The 25863-nt window shown below is 66.2% G+C and overlaps 2 protein-coding genes across 2 annotated transcripts in view; both read right to left on the reverse strand.

Moving 5' to 3' along the window:
* Positions 1 to 6039, reverse strand: part of ATP8B3 (ATPase phospholipid transporting 8B3) — a 26913-nt gene extending 20874 nt beyond the window's left edge. Inside the window, exons 1-9 of the mRNA XM_056112993.1 lie at positions 5952 to 6039; positions 4867 to 4958; positions 3889 to 4002; positions 2851 to 2949; positions 2525 to 2586; positions 1947 to 2019; positions 1773 to 1843; positions 960 to 1042; positions 158 to 316 (exon numbers count right to left, since the gene is read on the reverse strand). Of these exons, the coding sequence (XP_055968968.1) occupies positions 158 to 316; positions 960 to 1042; positions 1773 to 1843; positions 1947 to 2019; positions 2525 to 2586; positions 2851 to 2949; positions 3889 to 4002; positions 4867 to 4958; positions 5952 to 6039 (841 nt within the window). The remainder of the gene's footprint in view (positions 1 to 157; positions 317 to 959; positions 1043 to 1772; positions 1844 to 1946; positions 2020 to 2524; positions 2587 to 2850; positions 2950 to 3888; positions 4003 to 4866; positions 4959 to 5951) is intronic.
* A 3326-nt stretch (positions 6040 to 9365) lies between these two features.
* On the reverse strand, positions 9366 to 25473 carry REXO1 (RNA exonuclease 1 homolog). Its single transcript, XM_056112766.1, is given in 19 exon segments — positions 9366 to 10034; positions 10136 to 10256; positions 10476 to 10614; positions 10717 to 10832; positions 11081 to 11191; positions 11434 to 11507; positions 11675 to 11788; positions 11885 to 12022; positions 12117 to 12230; positions 12677 to 12800; positions 13008 to 13139; positions 13654 to 13817; positions 15386 to 15611; positions 16113 to 16217; positions 16750 to 17092; positions 17094 to 17651; positions 17653 to 18237; positions 18239 to 18434; positions 25192 to 25473. Coding segments are annotated over 19 exon segments (3606 nt in total). The 5' UTR covers positions 25349 to 25473; the 3' UTR covers positions 9366 to 9945.
* Between the last annotated feature and the right edge of the window lie 390 nt (positions 25474 to 25863).

Here is a 25863-nt window from a genome sequence, read left to right on the forward strand (position 1 = left end):
CAGCCCAAAGGTGCTGGCTCAATAGGTCCACTTCTACGGTCTTAGAACCCGAGCTTCAGAGAGGCCAAGCCAGTGCCCCACGTCCCCAGCAGCCCTAGGGCTGGCTTTGCAGTCATGCCCAGGTCCCCAGGGTGCCAGGCAGGTGCATGGCCTGTACCTGCATAGATGACCATTCCATAGCAGGTGTCAGTGTTCCGGACCCTGCAGCCCCGAAGCAGGATGTTACCACTGTCCAGTGGGTACTTCTTGCCTGTCCATTCCAGGCAGCCCACAAAGTGGTGCATGCGGCTATTGGGTTCCTGGCATACCACCTTGCCTGGGAAGAGCAACAAGCTCATCAGGAACCAAGCTCAGATGGATGTCAAGCCCCCTCCAACACCCTCATGGGCCAGACTGGCCCAAACTCCCTGCCCTCGGCACCAGCCCCCACCTGGTAGCCTTCTTTGAGTGGTTCCCTTCCGGACCACTTCCAGCCTCAGGGCCTTTGCACGTGCTGTTCCTACTACACCACCTCAGGGAAGCCCACACTGATGCCCTGGCCAGATTAGCCCTACCCTTCCCTTCCAAAGTCCCCTCCCTTCTGTTTTGTTTGTTGGTTGGCTTTGGGGGCCACACCCGGCAGTCAGGAGCAATTCCTGCTTCTGTGCTCAGGAGTGATCCGTGGTGGTAATCACCACCAGGGCCCAAACCAAGGCCCGCCACTGGCAAGGCAAGTGCCTTCCGCCCTGGGCTCTCTCTCAAATACATGGTTTGATCCTCGGCACAGCCTAGACATCCCTAAGTGCTGATTTCTGGGGGTGGCTGCCCCCTCAAACACCTCTGCAGACCTGCAGCACCTTTTGTCAATGGCTAGACCACAAAGCCCACTTAGCACCCTGAGTGAGGATGGGGGTGAGGTGCAGACGCCCTGCCTCACCTCTGCGCCGCTGGCTCAGGCAGGCAGGTTGGGGAGTTCTCACCTTGGAAAGCCGCCATCTTCCTGATGGAGGTGAGTTCATGGTGTGTGATCTTGGGCGCTTGTCGGAACTTCAAGTTGGTCTCCCTAATGCGGAGAAGGAGGGTGGGTAGCGCCCCCCGCCCCGTGCGTGGTCGCTCAGACCTTGGCACAAGGGGTGGAAGGGAGCCCTAGGACAGTGGGGAGGGCGCTGGTCTTGCACGCAGTGGACCAAGGTTCAATTCCCGGCACCCCATAGGGTTCCGAGCTAACCAGTAGTGACCCCTCAACACAGGAGTGATCCCCCCCGAGCCCGCAAAATACAAACGAACACAAAAAGAGAGCACAGAGCCCATGATGCACGCCCACAGACTATCAGTCAGGGGGCCTGGGGCTCAGAATGGGTAAGAAGCTTGCCCAAGGACACACAGCACTGGCCAAAGACATTGAGACCAAACCCTCCACTTTCAGTAGGGTGGAGGGAGACGGAGTCAAACCCAGCGGTGGTCAGGGCTTCCTCCTGGCTCTCTGCTCAGGAATCTCTCCTGGTGGTATTGGGAGGCGAGCCGGAGGGGGTGCTGGGACTCGAACCCAGGTCAGGGACAAGGAAAAAAACGCCCTCGCTCAGACCCCAAGCCCTCCTCTCTTTTTTTTTGGGGGGGGGGGGGTTGGGCCACACCGGGTGATGCTCAGGGCTGACTCGGCTGACTCTACGCTCAGGGATCATAAGCGTCCACCCGCTGTCCTTGTCCTGCGGCCCTGGGCCAAAGGCCAGGAGCAGAGGCGTGGGGTGGGCCCCGCCCGCCCTCGGGGGTCTCTCTCGGGGGTCCGTGCTCACCCGTCGATGTCTGCCGTCTCCACATAGCACAGGCTGCTGGGCTCGGAGCTGCTCAGAAGCAGCAGGTCGGCCTGGGCGGGGCGGGGCGAGGGGCGGGCACGGTCGCTGCGGGGGTCCCCCACACCCACCCGCCCCGCCCGGGGCTGCCCCCCGCCCCCAGGCCCGCGAACCCACCGGGACGATGCTATCTTTCTGCAGGCAGATCACGTCCCCCACACAGATGTCCTCCCACCTTCTCCAGATGAACCTGCGGACCCGGGGAAGAGAGCTCGGGAATGGGGAGGGGGGGCTGCGGGGTGCCGCCCCCAAACCGCTTTTTTTTTTCCCCTCCCGGACAGTTCCCCCACCGCGCCGCCAGAGGTCGCTCCTGAGCACCGGGCGCCTGAACCCGCCGCGCCCCCCGCCCCTCAACGGAGGGGGTGGGGGGGAAAAGGGGTTCCCCTCCCCCAAGGCTGTGGGTGTGATGCGAGAAACGGGACTGGGGGAGCTCAGTCTTGGCGAGAAGGGGGCATGAGGGGGCGCCTGCCCACCCTCCAGCTTCAGCCCCAGCCCCAGGGGAAGGCGGCTACCAAATCAGCACGGCTCAATATCATTAATTCTTTGGGGGGGGAGGGGGTGTTGACTCCTGACTCTGCACTCAGGGAGCACTCCCGATGCTGCTGGGGGACGCTGTGGGCGGCCGGGGAGTCGAACCCGGGTCAACGGCCTGCAAAGCGAGCGCTCCGGGGGGCGGGGGGGGCTCCCGCGCTCACCTCTTCCCCATCAGGACCTTGCAGGGCCTTTTGTTGATGATCTTGTCGCTCTTGTGCCTCCTCTGGGTGGACGGGGTCCGAGTCAGAGAGGCGGCACGCACCCCTGCGTGGACCCCCTCTACCAGGCTGGGTGGGGGGCGTGGCTTGGGGGCGAGCACCTGCACGTGCCCAGGGCTTGGGGGTAGGGGGGAACCATCTGGTGGGACTGGCCGAGAAAGGAGGGGGTCCATGTGCCAGCCGATGTGACCCACTCCTCTCCCCTCTGCCGTGGGGTCTCTGGAAGAACACCCCCCTATCACCCTTCCCCCACCCCGGACCCCACTTACGATGTCATCCACCAGGTCCCTGGCAGCTCGGAGGAGGAGGAGGAGAACAAGTGGGATGAAGAGTGTGAACCAAGGCAGCGTGGAAATTTCTGGAAAGGACTGGTGCAGCGGGGGAGGGGGTGGGGGTGGGTTAGGACCTAAGCCAGGGGCACCCACCCCACCCCAGGACACAGTGTTTTGCGTCCCACCTGCCAGTGGCCCTCTTGCCAGGTCACAGCTCCCTGTCACTCGCTGTCAGCACACTATGCCAGCTTCCTTGACGCCACCTCCAGGAAGCCCTCCCAGCTTCTTTCTTCCACCACCCCCTTCTTGTTTTGGGCCATGCCCCCCCCCCCCACACATGGTTTCCTGACAGCCACCTCCACCAACCCTAGAGCTGCCGGATCACGGCATAAGTAGGTCCTCAATAAACGCTGCCTGGCTCCCTGGATAAAAGCCACACCTTTCTGGAGCTGGAGAGATAGTACAGTAGGGAGGGCGCTGACCTTGCACGCCGCTGACCTGGGTTCGATGCCCTGACCACCCCCCCACCCCCCGGGGAGTGATCCCTGAGCACTGAGTCAGGAGGAGGAAGCCCTGAGCACTGCTGGGTGTGGCCCCAAACAAAACAAAAAAGTAGTGACTCTCTCTCCATGGGACTGAAATGAGTTGTCTGTGTGTGTGTGTGTGTGTGTGGCGGGGGGGGGGGATGTTTCTAGAACCTCCCCACCTGTTGAGGGAGGAAGGGAGGTTGGTCACTCAGGCATTGGGAAGGGGAACACGGGTCCCCCAAATCTGCTCTACACCCCATGTCTCCTTCCTTGGCTTGTGGGGTAAGTTGAGGGCCTTGACTGGCCCCCCAAAAGGGCTGTGACCCCCTGGGCCCGGCGGAACCCCACCCACGTGCCCCTTTCTCACTCAACACACTGGGCACACACCCCCACCTGCCGAACTCCAGTTCTCCAGTTGTTCATCTAGGCAGGGGAACTGTGTCAGCTGGGAGGATGGGGGGGACACCTGGGGCTCCAGGAGGGGGAGTCGGGGGCACGGGGTACTCACCTGGAGGATGATGATGAACAGGAAGTAGAGGTTGGACAGGCGCTGGAACTGCTCAAACAGGTTCAGAGGCAGGAAGGAGAAAACGTTGTACTTGGCCGTGTGGATGACGTTGGTCTGGAACGAGGGGGCCGGAGGGCTCAAGGGGCGCTGGCTGAACGCCCCCTTCCCTGTGGGAAAGGGGGCTGGGGCCACACCCTGGGGTGCTCAGGGGCGATTCGTGGGTCCTGGAAGTGGGACCCTGCTGAGAGGAGCTGCGGGGGGGAGGGTACCCCGTGAAGAAAGACCCGGGGTTGACTGACTTGCTTCTGAGTCTAAAACCCAAAGGCAAACCTTGATTGGAATTGATAGAGGCTCTGCAGAATGCAAGGTGTCTCAGGTGTGCATTTATGGAGCACCTGCTGAATGCAGGCCCTCCCCGGCACGTCCTAAGTGCCTGCTGAATACAAGGCCTCATCAGCATATATTGAGCGCCTGCTGAATGCGAGGCCTTCTCAGGATTTATTGAGTGCTTGCTGAATGCAAGACCTCACCGCGGCTACGCCACGGGAAGACCCACGGGACCAAGCTGGGAGTTCCGACGGGAACTGGGCAGACTGAATTGATAACGTTGCAGCCTAATTCATTTGACTGGGGACGGGGCTGGAGCAGAGGCCACAGGGTAGGGTGCGTGCAGGCTGGCACGGGTGCCAATGACGTTCGTGGAGGCGGCAGAGGCGAGAGGCCCCCTCAGACTCCTCTGGACCAGAGGTGGGTGGTGGGCGGTCGGCCTACCTTGTATTTCTTTCTTTCTCTTTTTTTTTTTTTTGCTTTTTGGGTCACACCTGGCGATGCTCAGGGGTCACTTCTGGCGCTCTGCACTCAGGAATTATTCCTGGCGGTGCTTGGGGGACCCTATGGGATGCCGGGGATCGAACCCGGGTCGGCCGCGTGCAGGCAAACGCCCTCCCGGCTGTGCTATTGATAGCTGCAGCCCCCTACCTTGTATTTCTGCCGCTGCCAACACAGGAAGACTTTCTCCTTGAACTGGCTGTTGTAGGCGCGGTTGTTAGCCTTCACTTCCCAGGTGAACGCTGCGGCAGACAGACCGAGTTGGGGCATCCGGCCGGAGAGCAAACACCGCCTAACAAGGCCCCAGGGGCTGACTAACGGGGCCCCAGGCTCCCCGGCAAAGGAGCCCTGTAAACAAACAGCAGCACCCCGTGGCCGCACACACAGGAGGCGCGTGGGGGTCCCTCCCGAGCCAGCCACCCTCGCCTGTGCCTTGTTTCCACAGAGGGACAAGGTGGGGGTCCCCCCAGGGCCAGACTGGGCAGTGTCAGTATTTCAGAGCCCAAACCCCCCCAATTCAGAGTCCAGGTTCCTGTTCAAGCTTTACTAAAGGGCTACTGATAACCTATCGGGAACCACTGCTGGAACGGTGGGACATTCGTGGGGATCCCAATCACCCCCGATCTCAGCAGTTGCTTATTATTTTGGGGGGAAGTTATGTTGTGGGTTTGGAGGCTACAGCTGGTAGTGCTCAGGGCTGACTCCTGGCTCCTTGCTCAGGGCTGACTCCTGGCTCCTTGCTCAGGGCTGACTCCTGACTCTGTGCTCAGGCCTGACTCCTGGCTCCGTGCTCAGGGCTGACTCCTGGCTCTGTGCTCAGGGCTGACTCCTGGCTCTGTGCTCAGGCTGATTCCTGGCTTGGCACTCAGGGTTCCCTCCTGGCTGTGCTCAGGGAACTCTCCAGGGTTCCAGGGATCAAACCTAGGTTGAACACGTGCACGACAAGTGCCCTCCCCACTGTCCCATCTCTCCAGCCCCCCCCCCCCCTTCAACTTCTGTAAGGCCCCTCTGCACCCTGGCGGGTCCCCAGGGTTAGTGCCTGAGTTCTTTTTTTTTTTTTTTTTGCTTTTTGGGTCACACCCGGCAATGCACAGGGTTTCCTCCTGGCTCATGCACTCAGGAATTACCCCTGGCGGTGCTCAGGGGACCATATGGGATGCTGGGAATCGAACCCGGTTCGGCCATGTGCAAGGCAAACGCCCTACGTGCTGTATTATCGCTCCAGCCCATAGTACCTGAGTTCTTGTCCTCTTCAAACTCTTCTTGGAACGCCAAACTGCTCATGTTGATCCGGCTGAAGAGAGCGGGGTAGGCGAGGGACATAGTGACCTTAGTCCTTCTCTGCGATGTCACCTCAGGGTGGGCGGGGGGGGGTGGGGCCGAGGAGAGGGTTCAAAGGACCCGACGGGAAGATTTGCAGGTATGAGGCCCCGAGTTTAATCCTCAACACTGCTGGGCCCCGGGCATCCCTGGATGGAAGCTCTGAGCTTTGGGTCTATGGGTATGCACAACTGCTGTGAGGTTGCCTCCGGGGCCCCTGCCCTGCTGGAGAGGCTCCCCAAAACTTAAATCAAACTTGGGGCTGGAGCGATAGCACAGCAGGTAAGGCATCTGCCTTGCACCGAGCCAACCCGGGTTCGAATCCCAGCATCCCATATGGTCCCCTGAGCATTGCCAAAAGTAATTCCTTAGTGCAGGGCCAGGAGTAACCCCTGTGCAAACCAGGTGTGACCCAAAAATTAAAAAAAATTTTAAAAAAAAATTAAAAACTTAAATCAAACTTGGGGCTCGAGTGACAAGACAGCAGGCAGGACACTCGCTTTGCATGTGGCCGAGGCGGGTTTGATTCCCGGGCACCCCACAGGGTTCTCTGAGCCCTGCCAGGAGTGACCCCCGGACTCGAACCTGGCCCCGAAAGCCCCAAACAATAACCACCAATACATATCCATTTCAATCAAATGCTACTTCCGCCCTCCACCTGTTGCTCCCAGCCCCCCAGTGACCCCCCAAGGCCCCCCATCTGTCCTCTCAGCATCAGGGGACCTCCACACTTCCTCCTAGTTTCCCCTACCTGGTGAGACCCAGTGAGACTCAGTCCGGGTTTGCCCCAGGCTCTGCTCTGACCCCAGGTCTGCAGTGCGGGCTTCAGTGGAGAGTCCACTTAATAGTTCCCCCCAGAAGGGGCGGGGAGATGGAGCCCAGATACTGGACCTCCCGGGGAGTCCCGGGCAGCCCGGGCTTCTTGCTCGAGGCGCTGAAGTGGGGGGCCAGGCAGAGGCTGACGCAAGCCCTGCAAACATTCCTGCTGCACATCCCTCCAGCGCCCCCTCCCCAGCTCCGGTGCCCCCCATTCAACCCCCGCCCCTCGCCGCCCCCTCCCGCGCCCACCCCCCGCGGGCCTGGCCAGCCTTTCCTCACCGTTCTGGTCGCACCTTATACTTGTCAGAGCGCCCAGACTTCCTGGGGTGTCGCCCCCGAGCCTCCCCCCTGCCAGGGGCGCCCCCCATCTCTGTTTCCATCACCCTGTCTCTCTCGCGCGCCTTTCCCCGGGCTGGGCTAGCTGCTCCCTGGAAGCTGTTCTTCATCAGGCCTGCCTGAGGCATCCGGGTCCCCGGGGGCCACGGCCTGGCTTCCCGCCAGCGCGGCAGCTCCCAGGAGCCTGAGCGGGGCCCGTGCCCATTCTCCAGTTGGCAAAAGTGAGGCGGGAGGTTGCAGGGGGTGATGCAGCGGGGCTCGAGGTGGGGACGCAGCGATGGTCTAAATGCATCCTACTTTTTTTTCCGGTGGTGCAGGAGGACGCTCCCTATGCGAGCCTCCTCCTCTCTTATAAACCCAGCTCACGCGAGCCACAGCCAATGCCAACCGGCAGGAGCCCCGACCCCCGCATCGAGAACTTCCAGGGGCGGCCCCTCCGCCAGCGTGGAGCCCTTCCGCCCAGGGGCGCGGCCCAGAGAGGGGGCGCGGGTGCCCGGGGACACACAGCCCCAGCACGCAGCCGCTCACCTGCGCGGGGCCGGCGGAGCGGGGTCAGGCTGCGGGCTGGTCGCCAGGGAGGCGGACCTGGTGGAAAAGCGGCAAGCCCGGTGCCAACGGGTCTAAAACGGGATCGAAACGGGCAGCACGGGCGCGGGGCTTGGGGCGGAGCCCAGGTCTGGGGGGCGGGGCTAGAACCTGCCCGACAGGCGGGGTCTGTGGAGGGGGGCCTGGGAAAGAGGGCGGGGTTCTAATGATGGACATAGGGAGTGGCGAATCGGAGCAGAATGTGGACCGAGGGGCGGGGTTTAGGGCAGAGAAGGGGCCGGGCCAGAAAGGATGGCAGGGGGCGGGGCCAGAGCAGAAGGTGGACCTAGGGGAGGGGGCTCTAGGAAAGGGGGCGGGGCCATGATGATGGACGGCGGAAGGGGCGGGGATCAGGGCAGAATCTGAACGGAGAGGCGGGGTCTAGGGGCGGAGGGGCGTGTCTAGGGGCGTGGCCAGAGAGAATGGAAGGGGCGGGGTCAGGGCCGAAGGTGGCCCGAGAGGGGGCGTGGTTAGAGGGAGGGGCGCGAAGGGGCGGGAGCAAGAAAGCGGAATGGGACAAGGGGTCTAGCGCAAGGGCTGAAGCCAAAGAGCTGGACCGTGGGGCGGGGCCAGGGCAGATGGACTGATGGACTGCACAGGGGGCGGGGCCAGGACACAGCTGGGTTGAGGGGCCTGTTCAAAGCAGGATAGGGAAGGGCGCGGTGGCCGGGCCGGACGGCGTGTGGAGCACTGTCCGGGCGAGTCCAGTCTTGCTGAGGCTCAGAACTGAGGCTGGCCAGCGCTGAGGGAGCTGGTCAGAAAGCGAGGCCCTGGGGCCGGGGCTGTAGCCCCAGCGGCAGAACACGTGACTTTGCAAGTCTGAGGATCTGGGTCCAACCCAGGCTCCAAAGAAGAGATCAAGGCCTCAGTTTGGTTTTCAGAACGGAACCGGCCTGGAGCAGGGCCTCGGCGGGTTGGGGTGCGGGCGGGGCCTGGACAGGGGTTCGATTTAGGGGCTGCGGGGGGTGAGGGGGAGAGGGGGCTGTGAGGTGCGGCTTTGCAGATCAGAGACCGGGTAGAAGGGGGCGGCCAGGCTTGCAGAAAACAGGGTCATTGGGGCTACTCTGGAGGCTGGAGCAGAGGGACGGTGGGTACTGCAGTTCCTGTGTTTGGACACTGGGGGTGCTGTTGAGAGGGCAGGCGCCACATACACACAGAAACGTGTGTGTGTGTGTGTGTGTGTGTGTGTGTGTGTGTGTGTCTGGACTTGCATTAAAGACCCGCAGGCCCCATGTGCCACAGCAACCCCTGAGGCACTCCAGGCCAGCCATGCGCGGGCCGGACAAGCGCCCACTTCAAAGCTACACAAGGTTCTGGATCCGCCTGGGAACATCAAGTCTCTCAAGGCTCTGGGTGAGGAGTCACTGGGGCAGCTGCCCCCCAGGTCCAGTCGGGGTGACCTCAAGAGGCGACCTGGACACATCACCAGAACCTGAAACTGGGGCCAAGAGCCATCCGAGTGGACAGCGCTGACCTCAGAGCAGCTGACCTGGGTTCCGGCCCCGGCACTGTGTAGATCCCCCTAGCAGAAGCAGGAGGGAGCCCCCCACCCCCGCAACCGAAAAGAACCCAGAGCCAGGAGCCAGATGTAAAATTCATACAAACATTTATTCGGTCCCTGCCAGGGAGGGAAGGGGCCAGGGTGGGGGGGCCTTGGCTCACCTGAGGAGCGGAGGCGGCCGGCTCCCACGGCCCACATCTAGGCGGGGCTAGAACTACTAAGGGGGGATTCTGGGTGACTCCCATCCCCCACGGTCGTTGTGGGAATGAGGGGGGGGGCGCGGACACGACACAGAACTAGGGTCTGCTGCCACGGAGGAGGAAGGGGAAGACAACTTAGCAAGTTATCAGGTTTAAATTAAAAATAATAAAAAGAACAATACAAAAGAATGAAAGAGGGCCCCCGTCTCCAAGCCCCCCACCTCTGATGCACGCCCCCCGTACCACCACAGAGAAAGGCCGGCGGCCGCGCTGCTGGGGGGCGGGTGGTGGGGGGGTCAGCAGGAGTCTCGGGGTGGGGTGCGGGTGGTGCCTGCTCGTCCTGTGCTCTCGGCCCCGTGTCCTGCGGGGCGACGCGGACAGGGCTAGCTCTCGAGATTTATTGCACTGTTTTGGGGGCGGGCGGGCGGGCAGGGTGGCGGGTGGGGAGTAGGGCGGCGCAGGGGGGGGTCACCGCTTGGTCTTGGCGTCTTCGCGGATCTTCCAGACCACCAGGTGCATGCAGGCGCTGGCATCCTCGCTGGAACTGTGCCCGTCCACTGCGGCGGGGAGAGACATGGTCAGGCCCGAGCTCCCCCGGGGTCCCGCCACCCCGGGACACCGCCTCGGCCCCCCTCCCGGCCCCCCAGCTGGCGCTCACCATTGTCCTGGATAATCTGTTTGAGGTAGTCAGCCATAAGATTCCGCAGTGAGCGCTTGTAGGGGAGGCCCAGGCGGTGTGGGAAGAGCACGGACGTGTCCACCACGGTGCTATGGATGACCTGCAAGGGCCGTGGGGGGTCAGCCCGCAGGGCCAGGGCTCAGGGGCACGCCTATTTTTTTTTTTTGCTTTTTGAGTCACACTGGGTGATGCACAGGGGTTACTCCTGGCTCTGCACTCAGGAATTACTCCTGGCGGTGCGGGGAATCGAACCTGGGTCAGCCGCGTGCAAGGCAAACGCCCTCCCCGCTGGGCTACACTGCTCCAGCGGGGGACACACCTTTAAGGCCAGCAGGTCACTCTCCAGGCTGTGTCCGATGAGGATGGTATCGGAGCTGAACATGCTGAGCAGGACGGCCTGCACGTCGCGGAGCGAGGTGCTCGTGTCGGCGAGGTCGGCCTCCGTCACCCCCGAGAACCTGCAGGGCGGCGGGGGTGGGGCGCAGGCCTTAGCGGGGTGGGGCGGGGTGGGGTGTGATGGAGGGGGGGGGCGGGGTACCTGCGCGCATGCGCACACCCACCGCGTGTTGTAGTCCACAATCTCGTTGTCGGGCCTGACGAAGGTGTCGTACACCACCTGCATGTCGGTGTCCACCACGGTGACGCGCGTCAGCTCCAGGCCGTAGGTCGTGTAGGACTGTGGGGGCACAGACACCCCCCCCCCGGCCAGCGTGAGGCGGGCTGCGGAGGGCGGGCATATGGGGGTGCCCTCCCCGCTGTACTGTCACTAGCTGGTTTCTGCAGAACCTTGGGGGAGGCCTCAGCGGTTCTGGGGACGGAACCAGGGCCAGCGGCGCGCGCGCATGGCAAGCGCCATTCCCCCACCTGCATCTGCTCTCTCGGACACCCCCGGCCCACTCCAGTTTGGGGGGCGGGGGGGCTCACCATCTCACAGTCCAGGGCGTAGATCCCCGGGTGCGCCCCCTCGGCGAGCTCCTTGTCGAAGGTCTTCACGAACCCCTCCAGGTTTTCCTTCCTGCCGTCCTGCACGTGTTGCTGGGGGTGGGGGAGGTGGGGGGGTCCCTGAGTGGGGGGGGCCTGACTCACCCCCAACACTAACAACCCCAGCATCGGGGGGGTGGCACTCCATCGGGCCCAGGGACCCCCCATCCCCCCTCCCCCCGGCCCCAGTCCAGGGTGAAGGGCCAGAGTTGGCTGTAAAAAAAAAAAAACAGGGGTGCAACTCCCAGGAAGGGTCTGTGCCGGAAAGGGAGGGAGGGAGGGAGGGAGGGCCCTACCTTGGCCACCTGGCAGCCGGTGGAGCCCACGGCCCCGGAACAGCACATGTACTGGTTCTCCCAGCCGCCAGCCACTGCGGAGGGGGGGGGTGTCAGCCGGGACCCCCTGCCCCCAGTTTGCCACCCACGGGCAGGAGTTCCAGCCCTGCTCCCAGCTCTGGGCGGAGGGGAGCGGGACGGGCCCTGGGAGAGGCTGTCCCCCCCAGGAGCCGCTCCCCCCACCCACACACCCCCCGCCTACCCCGGTTCCGCCGCAGCCGCCCCCAGTGGTAGACACACTCCTCCTGGCGGACGCAGCGGCCCGACGGCAGCACCAGGTACTCGGCCCCGCAGCGGCAGCAGATCCTGCAAGAGGCTGGGGCGGGCGGGATGCTGAGCTGAGCGGCGGCCCCCGATCCCGCCCTGGCCGCCCCACGCCCCCTCCCCCCCTCGGGGTGCCGGCCCTGCTCACAGTCCTTGGGCTTCTTCTCCTCGGCCGTGAAGAGGACGGCGCCCCCCGGCCGCTCGGGGTGCGGGAAAGGGAAGCCATTCTCCTGCAGCTGGTCCTCGCTGAGCAGGTAGTCCTTGAGGCGGCCGTACAGGGCGACGCCTGGGGACGGAGAGGCCGCGGGTGGCTCGGGTCCCCCGCCCCACTCCCAGCGCCCTGCCCCCTGCTTCCCGGGCACCCGGTCCGAGGGGCTCACCTTTGAGGTCCTCCACGCGGGGACTGCTGGGGCGGCTGAGCGAGAAACTGGTCTTGGCAGCCAACTTGCCGCCCAGCACCACCTCGTGGGACACCAACCTCCGGCTGCTGGTCTCTGCGGCGGGACCATCTTGTGTGACCAGAAGTGGCTCCCCCCGTCCCCACTCCCCCAACTCCTTAGGGGCGCCCCCCCAGGCCTGGGGTGGTCAGAAATCCTCCCTCCCCACTCCTTTTCTCCGACACAGACGTGGTGGGAGGGGAAGGCCCAGCTTCATGCGTCTCGGAGGGGGGAGGGGAGAGCGCCCCCCCCCCCCAGGACCTAATGCACACGGCGGACCAGGCCACTCGGAAATGGCCCCATTCATTAGCAGGTGCTCGCTTGGGGAGGAGGAAGGAGCCGCTAAAAGCGAAAAGGGGCTGCGTGCTTGCGGGAGTCTTTTGTCTGCAAACCTGCAGCACCCAGAGCTTGCAAAAAGGCGATGGGATCTGCCTTTGCGCCCAGCAGCCTCCCCCCGATCCTGGGTCCCCCCCCCTCACACACACACACTTCTGCAAACTCACTGGTGACGCCGGGCCCGGCGCTGGGGACCAGGCCGCGCAGTTTCTTGAGTGTGTTCACGGCCACGTTCAGGTAAATGTTCTTGCTGGGGCTGCGGTCAAAGGCCGCCTTCTCCTCATTCAGCGCCTGGAGCCGGGAGCTGTTCAGGCCTGTGGGGCCACCCCCCACGTCCCCCCCACCCCTACCTCCAAACGCAAAACAGCCTACACTCCCACCCCACCCTACCTCCAAACACACCCACCCACCCCACCTTCAAGCACACGCACACACACGCACACACACACACACAACACACACACACACACACACACACACACGTGTACACGCCCTCACCTTCTCGATGGCCTCCTGGCTGGAGGGGCAGAATTTGAGGCACTCCTCGATGAACAGGTTGAGGTATCGCTGGCGGATGACGGTGGGGACTTTGCCCCCGAATTCTTTGGGGATAACGGGCTTCTTTAGACTCTGCAGGGGAGGCAGACAGAGCCCGGGGTGGCCCATGCACTGGGGAACGGGCACAGGCACCACCACGGGCACCATGACGACGCAGAGGGGCACAGGCCGCTGGGGCTGCATGGCTGAGGACGGGCGCAGCAGCCCAGGTCCCGGAAGCCGAGGGAACTGCACAGCCGCTGCTCCTCGCCTCTCTTATCCCCTAGGCCGGCCAGGGAGGGGCAGGGTGGGATGCGGCTAGGGAGGGTCCGAGGGGTAGGACTGGGTGTGCCCAGGCCCACAGGGCTCGGTGCCCGGGGGTCTGTAAACAAAGCTCCCTGCACCGGGCATCCCCGGAACGGGCAGGGAGTTACCTGCAGACGGGGGCAGCCGGAAGCGGGGGGGCTACCTTCACAAAGGCACCTGCGGAGGGGACAGCCTCGAGAGGGGGGGCTCGCTGGGGGGGGGGGCGACCGAGGCTCCCTGGCCCGGACAGTGGCGGCGGCGGAGGGGCGGTGGGGGGATGCGGGGGGCGCCGGCCGGGTACCTGCAGAGATGGGCTGTGAGCGACGCGTTTGGGGGTGACGGTGCTGGTCGTCTTGGAGGCCATCCCCGACAGGGTGCGCGTCTTCAGGGGCTGCCCACCCAGCTCGGGCCCATTGGGGGGCTGGCTGCAGCTGGCCGCCAGGGTCCTCTTGGCGCCTGTGGGGGCTGGCGGGGGGCCGTCGGGGGCGTGAGCGCAGGAGGAGAGCGCCCCCATGACGGAGCTGCAGAGCACCAGGCAGCCGCGGCCCTTGAGCAGCAGCAGGACGTGCATTTCCGAGCACAGGGGGAAGGGCCGGGGGCGGGAGCGCGGGCCGTGGGAGGACATTAGGTTCTAGCCGCTTTGCCGCAAGGCCATGGAGGGGGCGCGAACACACGGGGCGCTGGAGGCCGGCTCAGGCCACGTGGCCGCGGGGCTGGTCGGGCGAGTGGCGGAGCACGGGGGGAGCCTCTGCTGCATGTTCTGGCCCCCGACTCCGAGGCATTGGCGTCTGCGGGAGGTCAGGTCCTGGCTCCGGGGCTGGGGACCTGAGGTCTGGGCTGCCCCGGGTCTGGCCATTGTGACCAGCTGCCAGAGCGCCCGCGGGCGCTGCCCCTGTGTTCCAGACGCGCTCTTTGATGAGGTCACAAACCCCGTGGGGGTGGGGAGGGGGGCATCGCTGCTGGCTTGTTTCTGGGGTGGGCCCGGGTGGGGGGGCTGCAGGCAGGGAAAGGCGGGGGTGAGCCCCGAGGGCAGGTTAACTGGTTTCTTCAGGTGAGCAGGCAAGGCGCGCGAGATGGGGTGTGCGGGGGGGGGGGGGGGGTCCCCGCCTCGATTCTACAAGCATGTGTGTGCGGGAGGGGGCTGGCTTGGGGCGGGAACGTGCATTCCCAGGGAACCCGAAGCCACTCTGGGGGCTCAGGATCCCCCGTGACTCAGATATTGTTTTGATGACACACCCTGCAGTGCTCAGGGCCGACTCTCGGCTCTGTGCTCAGAGATCATTTCTGGTGATGCGCAGGGGGGAACCTATGAGACGCCGGGGATGGAACCCGAGTCAGCCTCGTAGCAAGCGACGAGCCCCTAAGTGACTCAGGTTGGCTTCGCCCCCTCCTCCCCCCCACCGACTTTCACTGACCCCCACAGCCCTGCCCGTGGGGTGGGGGCTGCGGGGTGGGCGTTGCTGGCTTGCAAACGGCAAACTGCGGCACCGGTCAGGCTAGTGCTGGGTGATCGGGCGGGCGGGCGGGCAGCCCCCCGGTGGTCCGTGGAAACCCTCCGTGCTGCGCCCGCCCAGGCAATAGGCGGGCAGCTGGGCCCCCGGTGGTCTCCATCTGCGGGCCAGGCTCGGAGTCACCCCCACGAGGCGACAGAGGCCAGCACGGGACAGTTCTGAGACCCGGGGTGTGTGTGTGTGTGTGTGTGTGTGTGTACGGGACAGTTCTGAGACCCGGGGGACCCAGTTCTGAGACCCGGGGTGTGTGTGTGTGTGTGTGTGTGTGTGTGTGTGTGTGTGTACGGGACAGTTCTGAGACCCGGGGGACCCAGTTCTGAGACCCGGGGTGTGTGTGTGTGTGTGTGCGTGTGTGTGTGTGTGTGTGTGTGTGTGTGTGTGTGTACGGGACAGTTCTGAGACCCGGGGGACCCAGTTCTGAGACCTGGGGTGTGTGTGTGTGTGTGTGTGTGTGTACGTACACAGGTTGGACTCACTCGGCAGACGCAGCCTCCCCCCTCCCCAACCCTCCCTTCTCCTCACCTGCAGCCAGGCGGGGGTTGGGCACGTGAGCGATTCTCCGCTTCTCGCCGGGTGCCGAGATGTGCACAGAGGAGGAAGAGGATGACGACGACGATGACGAAGGCTTCTGGGCTGAAAGCAGCCACCGGGCCGAGTCCTGCTGGGCCTGCTGGGCTCGCCGGTAGCACACTTCCTGGGCGCTGGGGGGCCGGGCAGGGGGCACCGGGACCCTCCTCGCGGGCTCCACCTGCAGCACGAGAAACACCAGGGCCCAGGGTGTCACTCTGAGGGCGTGGGGTGCACCGGGGCACCCCGCCCCCCGCCTTCTTCCGGCTCGTGCGGGTTCCGGCGGCGGCCAGCGAGGTGCAGAGACCCCCAAGCCGGGGCCCTGCCTCCAGCCAGGCCCCAGGGGACCCCAGGCCGCTGCAGGCCCGTTCCCCATGCCCTGGGCCCCTTCCCCTCTGCAGGGAAGCACCCCTCTTTTCTTCGCTCCCCCACCCCTGGGGCTCAAACAATGGACGCCCTGTCCAAGGTGCTCAGGCTGGCCAGCTTTGCGCCCCGGGAAGAGGACGGACACCGCGCTCCGAGAGGTGTGGCTGGGGCCAAGGCCAGCCTGTCGGGGGAGGGGCCACCGAGGCTCAGGGCTGCAGGGCTGAGCCTGGGGCAGCGACTGGACACGGGGATGTGGGGGGGAGGGGGAGCTGGGGAATGGGGGGGGGGGCTGACGGGGCTGCCCGCTGCCCCTTACCTCCTTGCCCTGCTTGGTCAGATGCGAAACCCTTCTCTTCTGCCCGGGGAAGAGCGTGGTCAGGCCCGCCTGGCCCTTGTCCTCGGTCTTACCTTCCTTGGGGGGCTGAAAGACGGTGCAAACCCTCAGCCGGGCCCACCCCAGTCACCCCCCCCCCCAGCCCCTGCCCTGGGCGCCCCAGTCTCCCTCCAGGACTTGCCACGGTGTGAAGCCCTGGGGCTGTGCCTGAACCCGCCTCCCGCCCACGGGCCAGGGCTGCCTGGAGGGAGGGGGCCAATGGGCGCTGAACCAGGAAGGGGCACCCAGGAGCCCATGACCCCACCAGAGCTACGGGCTGGGTGGGGGGGAAGGGGCGCTGCTGCGCTTGCTCCCTCTGGCAGTTTCGGGGAGATCCAGGAGGGAGGCAGAGAGGGAAAATAAGGGGGCCCCCGGGAGGTCAGAGAGGGGAGAGGATTCAGGAGAGCAGGAGGACGGCGGGCGCCCGGTACCCCTTAGCCAGTCGGTCAGAAGTTGCCAGAAGCTGCGCAGGGCCCCGCCGGGTCCTCTGTCCGGACGGGCAGCGGGTGGGCGGCCGCCCGCCGTGGGTTCCGGGGCTGCCGAGGCTGGGGCGCGGGGTGCGGCGGCCGGGCGCCCTCACCTGCCGGGCCAGCCGGCCCCTGTCCTGGGTCTTGACGCGAGTGGACTCGGTGAAGATGCGCAGACACTCCTCCATGGGGTCCGAGTCAAAGTCCACCTCCTTCTCCAGGGCGGCGTAGTCCACGGCCACGGCCGCGCCCGCCCCCGGGGAGGGGGAGGAGGAGGAGGAGGAGGAGGAGGACGAAGGGGGGGAGGCCAGGCTGGCAGCAGCGGCGGCGGCGGGGGGCGGGGAGACCTTGAGGCGCTTGGGCGGCCCCCGCCCCCCGCCGCTGCTGTCCGAGTCCGAGTCGGAGGAGCTGGAGCTGAGGCTGAGGAGGGCGGGCGCCCGGGGGGGGCCGCGCGGGGGGCGCCTCGTCCTCGCTCTCGTCCCCGAAGAGCTCGGCGTGGCTCAGGGCGCGCCTCTTCAGCTTGGGGGCGTCGCGGGCGGCCCCCTCGTCCAGGGAGCGGGCCTTGCGCTCGGCGAGTTTTCCCACCCAGGCCTTCCCGCTGCTGCCACCGCTGCGGGCCCCGGGCCGCTCCTGGGGGCTGGGCCGGGGACCCCCGTTGGCGGGGCTGGGCTTCTCGGGCCGGGCCTTCCCGGAGCCGGCCACGGGGCTGGCGGCGGACGGCTTCCTCTTGGTGCCCGCGGGAGGCCGGGACCCGCTGGCCTGCAGGCCCCGCTTGTCCACGCGTGCCTTCTCGGGGCGCCCAGCGGGCGGGGCGCCCTTGGCCCTGTCCTTTTTGGGGACGCCATCCTTGTCCTTGTGGCTCTTCTTCTTGGGCTTCCCCTCCTTGGGGTCCTGGTGCTCCTGTGAGGCCGGGCCGGAGGGTTCGGGCTTGGCGCCGGGGGGCTGGCCCAGGTCGCCCCCGTCACACTGCACGGCCGTTTCCTTGGTCAGTCGCAGGGCACCCTCGTCGGGCTCCTGGTGGGCCTCCTTGGAGCCTGGTCTCTGGGGGCTTTTGCCGTCCGCGGCGGGGGGTGGCGGCGGCAGCCTGGTCTCTGGGGGGGCTGGCGGGGACCCCAGGCGCCTCGTTGTCGTCGTCGGAATCGGAGAAACGGGCCTCACAGGCGGCAAAGGGGTCACAGGGCTTGCTCGGGGCGGGCGTGTAGGGTTCGCTGGGCCGGGCGCCCCGGGGCCGCTTGGCCGCGGGCTCATCGCTGGCACCGGCCCTGCTCCTGCTAAGCAACCGGGCAGAGAAGTTGGACAGCGGGTCGTACTCCAGGTCCGTGGACGGCTTGGAATCGTCCAGCACGTACTTGCCGCTGGGCACAGGCCGGGCTCGACGGGGCTGGCTCAGCGCCTTGGGGATGTACTCCAAGGCGCCCCCGCCGCCAGCCCCGGGGCCCAGCGAGTACTTGCCGCCGGCCTCGACGGGGGCCAGCGGGGTGGGCTGGTAGGTGGCGTCGGGGCCGCCCGTGCCGCAGCTGCTGGGGCTGTAGTCGAACGCCAGCGAGAAGGCGCCGTCGTCCAGGCCGGCGGGGGCCCGGGGTGTCGGCCGCGGCGCCCTGCTCGCGGGCCGTGTCCAGCAGCTCTTGGTACCGCCGCTGCTCCAGTTCCACCTCGGAGCGCACGGCCTCGATGGCCTGGTTGACCAGCTCCAGTTCCAGCATGTCGGTCCGCGGCTCGTCCCCACGGCCCAGGGCGCCATTCTCCCGCGGGGCGGGGGGCTTGGGCAGCTCGGGGTTGTAGGGGTCGTAGCCCAACCCTGCAAGGAAGAGGGGGGATGGCATGAGCCTGGGCCTCTGCCCAGCATGGCTGGGCCCGGGGAGACGCCCCCCCCCCCCAGGCTCCGTGTGTGCAGTGCCCGACAGAAGGCCCTAGGGGGGTCGGGGTGGCCGGGCTAACGCCGCAGGGTGCTCTGTGCCTGAGTGGGGTCGTGGGGCCGGGGGTGAGGGTCACGCCCTGTGCCAGGCATCACACCCAGGCCGCCTGCATGCAAAGATGAGCTCCTTGGGGCTGGAGCGATAGCACAGCAGGTAGGGTGTTTGCCTTGCACGCAGTCGACCCGGGTTCGATTCCCAGCATCCCATAGGGCCCCCCGAGCACCGCCAGGAGTAATTCCTGAGTGCATGAGCCAGGAGGAACCCCTGTGTAATGCTGGGTATAACCCAAAAAGAAAAAAAAAAGAAAAAAAGCACCAGCCCTTGGAGCTGATCGCGCCCCCTCCCCCCAGGCCCCTCACAACACCCCTCAAGAAAAAGGGGGGTCTGGGGGCTGGAGCGATAGCACAGCGGGTAGGGCGTTTGCCTTGCATGCAGCCGACCCGGGTTCGATCCCCAGCATCCCATATGGTCCCCAGAGCACCGCCAGGAGTAATTCCTGAGTGCAGAGCCAGGAGTAACCCCTGTGCATCGCCGGGTGTAACCCAAAAAGCCAAAAAAAAAAAAAGGGGGGGTGGCGGGGTCAGGGCAGAAGGTGACTGCCTAACGGGGCTGGAGGCTACAAGAGGGAGGGACTTTCTTTGCACGTGGCCGACCTACGTTCCATCCCTGGCTCCCCATAGGGTACCGATACAGGAGTGGCCCCCCGAACACTATCGACGGGTCTTTTAGATGGAAGGTCTTTGGAGGGTACTGGCTGACAGGGCTGCACACAGGTCTGTTTTATCTACCAAGGAAGCACTGGGGGTGCCCCGGGGCAGGCCACCCACCACCTGGTGGGGAACCCCGGTGAAGAGCGTGCCCATCTAGGACAGCCCAGAGACCCCAGCAGCAGGATGGAGCCCCCCAACCACAAGAGGCCCACAGGGAGCATCTCACCCACGCCCAGACTGGTCAACCTCAGGGCACCCACAGAGCAGGCGTCCGTGGGAGGAGGGAGTGGGGTACAGACCCCCTGCCCGTGGGCAGCTCCTCGGGAAGGGGGGATCGATGGACCATCGGGGGATCTTGGCTCCCAGAGGTCTTAGGTCAGAGGTCAGAGGAAGGGGTGTCCTGGGAAGCGGTGAGGAGTGGGGGGGGCTCAGAGCCCAGGGACGGGGAGGCTGACTCCTGCTTGCTGATCCCAGCTGGCTGGCAGGAAGTGGGGGATCCTCAAAGTGGAGGGGCCTGGGGGGGGGCTGGAGTGATCGCACAGCGGGGAGGGCGTTTGCCTTGCACGCGGCCCACCTGGGTTCGATTCCCAGCATCCCTTACGGTCCCCCAAGCACCGCCAGGAATAATTCCTGAGTGCAGAGTCAGGAAGAACCCCTGAGCACCGCCAAAAAGCAAAAAAAAAAAAAGTGGAGGGGTCTGCATTGAAGGAGCTCTGGTCCCTCAGCCCGTCCTGGGGTTCAGGGCCTCCTGGGGGCAGGCAAGTGGAGGTACAGCAGTTTGTGGGCCCCGCAGGTGAGGGAATATGCTGGGTGCTGGAGGAGGGCCCCCCCAAACTGCCCACCAGCTGCTCAACAAAGGCGGGGTCGGGGGACAGTCCCTGGGGGGCGTGTTCATCAGATGCACCCCCCAGTCCCGGGGATTAGGGGGACCCGGGGCTGCACCAGGCCAATGTGCAGATGGTAAACGAAGTGAACGGGGCTTTTGTTTTGCTTCTTTAATCTTTTTCCCCCGAGAGGGGAGCTGGTCTGTGCAGGAAGAGCCCTAAATGGCCGGGCTTGAGACCCCGGGGCAGTTCCCGAGCCCCCCACTAGGGCTACAGAGGTCCGTGCAGGGCCTCCCCTGTGCGGATCTGGCCCCCACTCCCTCCTGACAGGGCAGGGGGAGTGCAAGCACCCCAGGGCCCTAACTAGCAGGTGTCCTGCCCCAGCCCCCAAGACCACCCGCCTCAACACCCCCTCACCCCTGCTTTCCCATGGACGGGTCTCGCCTGCCCCCACATGCTCTGCTCTGCTCAAGGTCCCCAGTGATAAGCTCAAGCTACAGTGCTCCCCCTCCCCAGCATGGCCAGATAAAGCCTCCGCTGGGCTGCGCTCGCTGGTCACAGCCCACTGACCCTCGTGCGTGCCAGGCGTGGGCCGCGGGGACACCGGGAGCCAGTGTCCCTGCTGGCCCGATAAGCCGGAACACAAGCGGCTCGGCCTGGCCCTGGCCCGGGGTGGGGGGCCGCAGGTGGGGAGCGCGAGAACACTGTGTCTTGTTCTGAGCTCTGGGGGAAGGGTCTGGGCCGCCGTGTAGTGCTCAGGGGGGCGCCACGGGGTGCCGGGGGGTCAAATCCCATTGGCCGAGGCAAGGGCCTCCCCCATCCGCCCACCGATTCTGTCAGGCCAGGAAGAACATTCTGGTTATGGGGGTAATGACAACCTCCTGGCAGGGACTAATGCGAGGTCCACGGGGGCGCCCTGGCTGCCTGCATCTCCCCTGCTGGGGGCTCTGCCGGAAGGGGCATCTGGGTGGCACCCCCTACCCCAGAACACAGAGGCCCCCCTGCACAGGGTCGGAGCCCTGAGCGCAGAGTGGGGTGCACTGGCTGGGGAAGGATCCCAGACACCTGGAGGGGGGCCCTAGGCACTGAGGAGACTCGGGGGGAGATTTCAGACAAGCCCCCAGAGGCAACAAAGGACCCCCTCCGGGGACTGCGCCCACCCCCAACTACCCGCGGGTGTCCACTCTGCTGCCCCTCTCTGCCTCTGTGCAGAAGGGGACAGTGGACACGAGCACTGAAGGCGGGCGGGGGCAGCAGAGTGGACCCCGCCACCAGACCTGAGTCCCACGACTCTGCCATCCCCCGCAGGCCTGGGGAGGAGAGCACCCCTAAGAACGAGCCATACAGCCGGGAGCACGGAGCATCGGTGCTTTATTAGGGGCCAACAAGCAGGAGGTGACACAGATGGGTCAGGGGCAAGTTCACACGCGGGCTCTGCCCTCCGACGGCCACCAGCAGCGCCCCTGTCCCCGCCTCCCCGGGGCACCCCTCCCAGCACAGGGGCTCCTGGAGACTGCAAGGGACAAGGACAGGGCAGAGCCGTACTCCCAAAAAGCACAGTGCAGGAAGCGGGGCCACCCCCCCACCCTGAGCTCTGCCATATGCCCACTTCTGGCCCACTGGCAAGCTCCTACTATCCCTGCAGAGCCTCACGTGCCCACCGGCGAGGTGGCCTGGCACACAGCCTGCGCGTAGGGTGTCTGGGACGCACATAGCTGGGGCAGGGTGCATGTACCCATTTCCCCCCTAGTGTACCACAGCTCTGCTAGGCAGAGCTGACCCCCAAGGCCAGACCACGCCGTCCACTCCGGCCAGGGTCAGCACAGGAAGAAATACAAGCCCGGATGGGGGCAGGACCCCCGAACAGATGGGGGTGGGGGGGCTCTGTGGCAGGCACTCGGGCACCCCACTGAGCTCTGAGCACAGGGCGGCTGGCCTCCAAGCCAGAGGCTGTGAGCGGGGGGGGGGGGGGGGGGGGGGGGGGGGGGGGGGGGCTGGTGCTTCGGGGGAGGTATGCCTGCTCACAGAAGGGGCTCGGTTGACCGCTCCCAAGAGTCCAAGGGGGCTGGGGTCCCTGCGGACCACCCAGGAAAGAAGCCTGGAGCGGGTCGTGGGCCTCACTCCAGGTGTGTAAGATTTCTAGGAGCGAGAGAGAGAGAGAGAGAGAGAGAGAAAGAGAGAGAGAGAGAAGAGAGAGGGAGGAGGAGGGAAGGGAGAGAGGGGAGGAGGGGGAGCAGGGATGGTGCTGGCTTTGCACACAGCCCCGACCAGGTCCGATCCCCAGCACTGTCTAGTCCCGAGCTCAGTCAGGAGTGTGCCCCGACTTAGTAGGGTGTGACCCCTCCCCCAAAAAAGACCACTGCCAGGGCTGGAGCAACAGCACAGCGGGTAGGGCGCTGGCCTTGCAGGTGGCCGAGCCGGGTTCAATTCCCAGCATCCCATATGGTGTCCCCCCCCCCAGCACCACCAGGAGTGATTCCTGAGTGCATCACTAGGTGTGACCCAAAAAGCAAACAAACAAACAAACAAAAAACCCACCAAAAATCACCTCTGCCCTAAACTACCAAAGGAGGACTCCAGGGGCCCCTAGGTGTGGGGACCACCGACCAGGGAACCCTATTAGGGTGGGCCCACTGCCCAGCCCGGAGACCAAGCTCTGCACACACCTGGCACGGGGAAGCCTGGGGGCGGGGCGGCCTGGGTTGGACCCCCAGCCCCAGGAGGAGCTCAGAGTGGAGCCCCAACTGGGAAAGCCGCAGGCCCCGCCCCTCAGCAGCCTGGTGAACCCGAACAATGGAACAATAGGTCACCCACTAGGGAGGGCTGAAGGCGACTCCCGGGGGAGCCCCACACAGCTGCAGGGCTGCCACCTGGGGAAGGGGCTGCAGTCACACTGGGTGACCAGAGCTCCAGGGAGGGGGTGTCCGGCCAGTACCAGTGTGTATGGAGGGGTTCACAGGAAAAGGTCGGGATGGGGGAGGGGCACCTCCCAGGAGGGCCGAGAGGGAGGACGCAGGGCTGCGTGACACTGGAGAGGGTGAACCCCGCTTACCCGACACGGGGAGGGGGTCAGGTGGTGCAGGGGCCCCAGAGCTCCCTGAAGAATCCCGGTTGGCGCCCACCAGGCCTCCCCTGGGACAGACCACCTGGACGCCTGCCTGCCTCCAGGCCACAGAGGGGCAGCCAGGCCCCGGCCACCCAGATCTGTCCACGAGGGAGGTCTCTCTTGCCCCCCCAGGGACATGGAAAAGGCCTGTGCTAGGGTGTGCTACTACCTGGGGGGCCAGCACCTAAGCCTGGAGGCGGGGAGCCATTGCCCCCCTAGCGGGACCCCACGCAGCTGGGGACAAGTGGTCCTGCGTGCTCCCCTGGAGGAAGGTGGGACTCAGGCCAGGTGGGTGGGGGACCCTCTTGTTCTTCCCAACACAAAAAGAAAATGCACCCTGGGGGGATGGGGTGGGGCACCCAAGGAGTGAATTCTGAGCACTGAGCCTGGAGTCAGCTGGAGGACCACCGGGTGTGTCCAGGCCGCCCACCATAGCCCCCTGAAATAAAAAGCACCGACAGGAGAAGCCAGCAGGCACATTTGCCTTTCCTTCGAGAAAATGAAGCGGACAGGACCTGGCCACTAAACCCGCCCCGCCCCCACCCACAAAGAATGGGGGGGGTATCAGCTGACCGCCAGGGGAGGGGAGAGGAAGCACAGTGAGCGCCATCAGAGGCCTGAGAAAGGTGAGAGAGGGGCTGGCAGAGAGAGGGGGTCCCTGCAGGCGCCCGCGAGTCAGGTGGGACACCGTCCCCGGGAACCCAGAGGCCTGCGGTGCCCCCCACCCCGGGAGCGGCCCGAGCTCTGGGTGATACTAGGAAGGGAGCCGCCTCCCTCGGGCTGGCTGCTCGCTCCCCCCAGCGGTCAAGGCGCGGCGATGCAGGTGGGGGCTGCCCCGGGCAAGGGTCCCTCTTTCCGGTCCCTAGAAGTCCAGCAGAGACAGGCTCCTTTTGTTGTGGTGGGGCCACGCCCCGCCGGGCTCAGGGACTACTCCCGCCTCGCCTCAGTCACTCCCGGCGGACTCTGGGGGGAGGGGGGGGGGACACACACGACCCTACTGGGGTGCCAGGGATCGAACCTGGGAAATAGGGCGCGAGGCAAGTGTCCGACCTCCTGCACCCTCCAGCCCCCCTCTTTTGTTGGCGGGACGGAGGGGGCGGGGAAGGGGTGTTAGACTCACATCTGGTGATACATGGGAGTTCTGCGTGTACAAGAACATTGATACACTGTTGCTCTGGCTGTGCATGGGTAAAAGGGGGGGGCGGAGGGGGGTCCTGGTCTTTTGCAGGGGGGCCTTTGGGGAGGTGGCTCCGGGGCTGGGCACCTCCCGAGCAGGAGGCCCTGCAAACAGCAACAAAAATAACCGAGGTTCTGAGAAACGTCTCCCCCTAGGCTGGGGGGCGGGGGCGGGGGGCGGTCCCGCGGGGCCCCACCACTCCCCCGGCAGTGACACCACCACCAACACCGCCTCCCCGCCCCGTGGCTCCACCACCCCGTCTCGGCAGCCCACACCTCCTCCGGGCGGGCGGCCCTGCCGGCTGGTCTCCGCAGCCCCTCTCCACCCTCGGGGGGCCACGCCGTGGCTCCCCACCCCCCCATGCCCACCCACCGCCCGCAACGCACAAATCGGTGGCTCCCCGCCCCCGCCCAGGCCCTCGCCCACCCAACGAGCAGAGAAAGGGGGTGCAGGGAGAGCGGGGTGCGAGCGGAGGAGCATCGACCCTCCCCCCTCCTCCCTCCCCACCCCCCCCACCCCCCGGGGGAACGCGGGCCCCCGGGGCGGCGACGGCGACGCGGGTGGGGGGGGTTTGCCCACGCGCGGGCGCCGCGGGCCCCCTCCTCGTTTACGGTTCCGCTCGCTCCGTGGAAACGGCGGCGCCCGGGGGCCCCGCGACCCGCACGGCGCGCGGCCCCCGGCGTGGGCAGGCAGGAGGGAAGCGGGGCGGGGGGTGGGGGGAGCCCGGCGCAGGGGAGGGGTGGGGGAGGGGCGGGGCTGGGGCCGGGGCAGCCCCCCGGCGCGGGGCCCGGGGCCCGGGGCGGGCAGGCGAGCGGGCATTACCTGCTGCCGAGGGCGCCGCTCCGCCGCCGCCGGGCGCACCCGGGCCCCGGGCCCCGCGGTGCCGGAAGTGGCAGTAGGGCCGCCGGCAGGGCCCCCCGGGCGCCCCGGCCCAATAGGGGCAGTCGATGGCCCGGAAGAATCCGGTGGAGCGTAGCATGGTCCGTCCCGCGGCGGGGCCCCAGCCCGGAGCCGCGCGGGCCCCCGGGCCCCGTCAGTGGCGCCGCGGTGGCCGCCGCCCGCGCCTCACGGACCCCGCCGCCGCCGCCGCCATCTTCCTCCGAGGCCCCCGGAGGCCCCCGGGACGCCGCCGCAAGGGACCCTGGGAGCGGCTGTCCGTGGCGCGCCTGCTCAGAAACGGCCGCTCCCCTCCCGGGACCCGAGGCGCGGCGCGGGGATGGCGGGGAGTCGGGCCGAGTGGCCCCGGGACAAGGGACGGAGGACGCAAGGAAGGCCGGGCGAATGGACCCGGGAGCCTCGCCGGCGTCCGAGCTCGGCCCTCCCAGGCGGCAGCAAGCGCCCCCTGGAGCCCCCGGCGCCGGCAGCGTCGGGGCTGTCCACCGCACGCCTGATTAAAAAAGAAAAGCCCTGGGGGGCCCCGGTCGTGCATCTCATTTGCATTATTAGTAAGATTTTATTTTTCTGAAGCGCCCTCTGCTGGACACGGTGGGTTCC

This window comes from Sorex fumeus, unplaced genomic scaffold (assembly GCF_029834395.1).
Source record: "Sorex fumeus unplaced genomic scaffold, SorFum_2.1 ptg000019l, whole genome shotgun sequence".
In the NCBI taxonomy this organism is placed as follows: Eukaryota; Metazoa; Chordata; class Mammalia; order Eulipotyphla; family Soricidae; genus Sorex; species Sorex fumeus.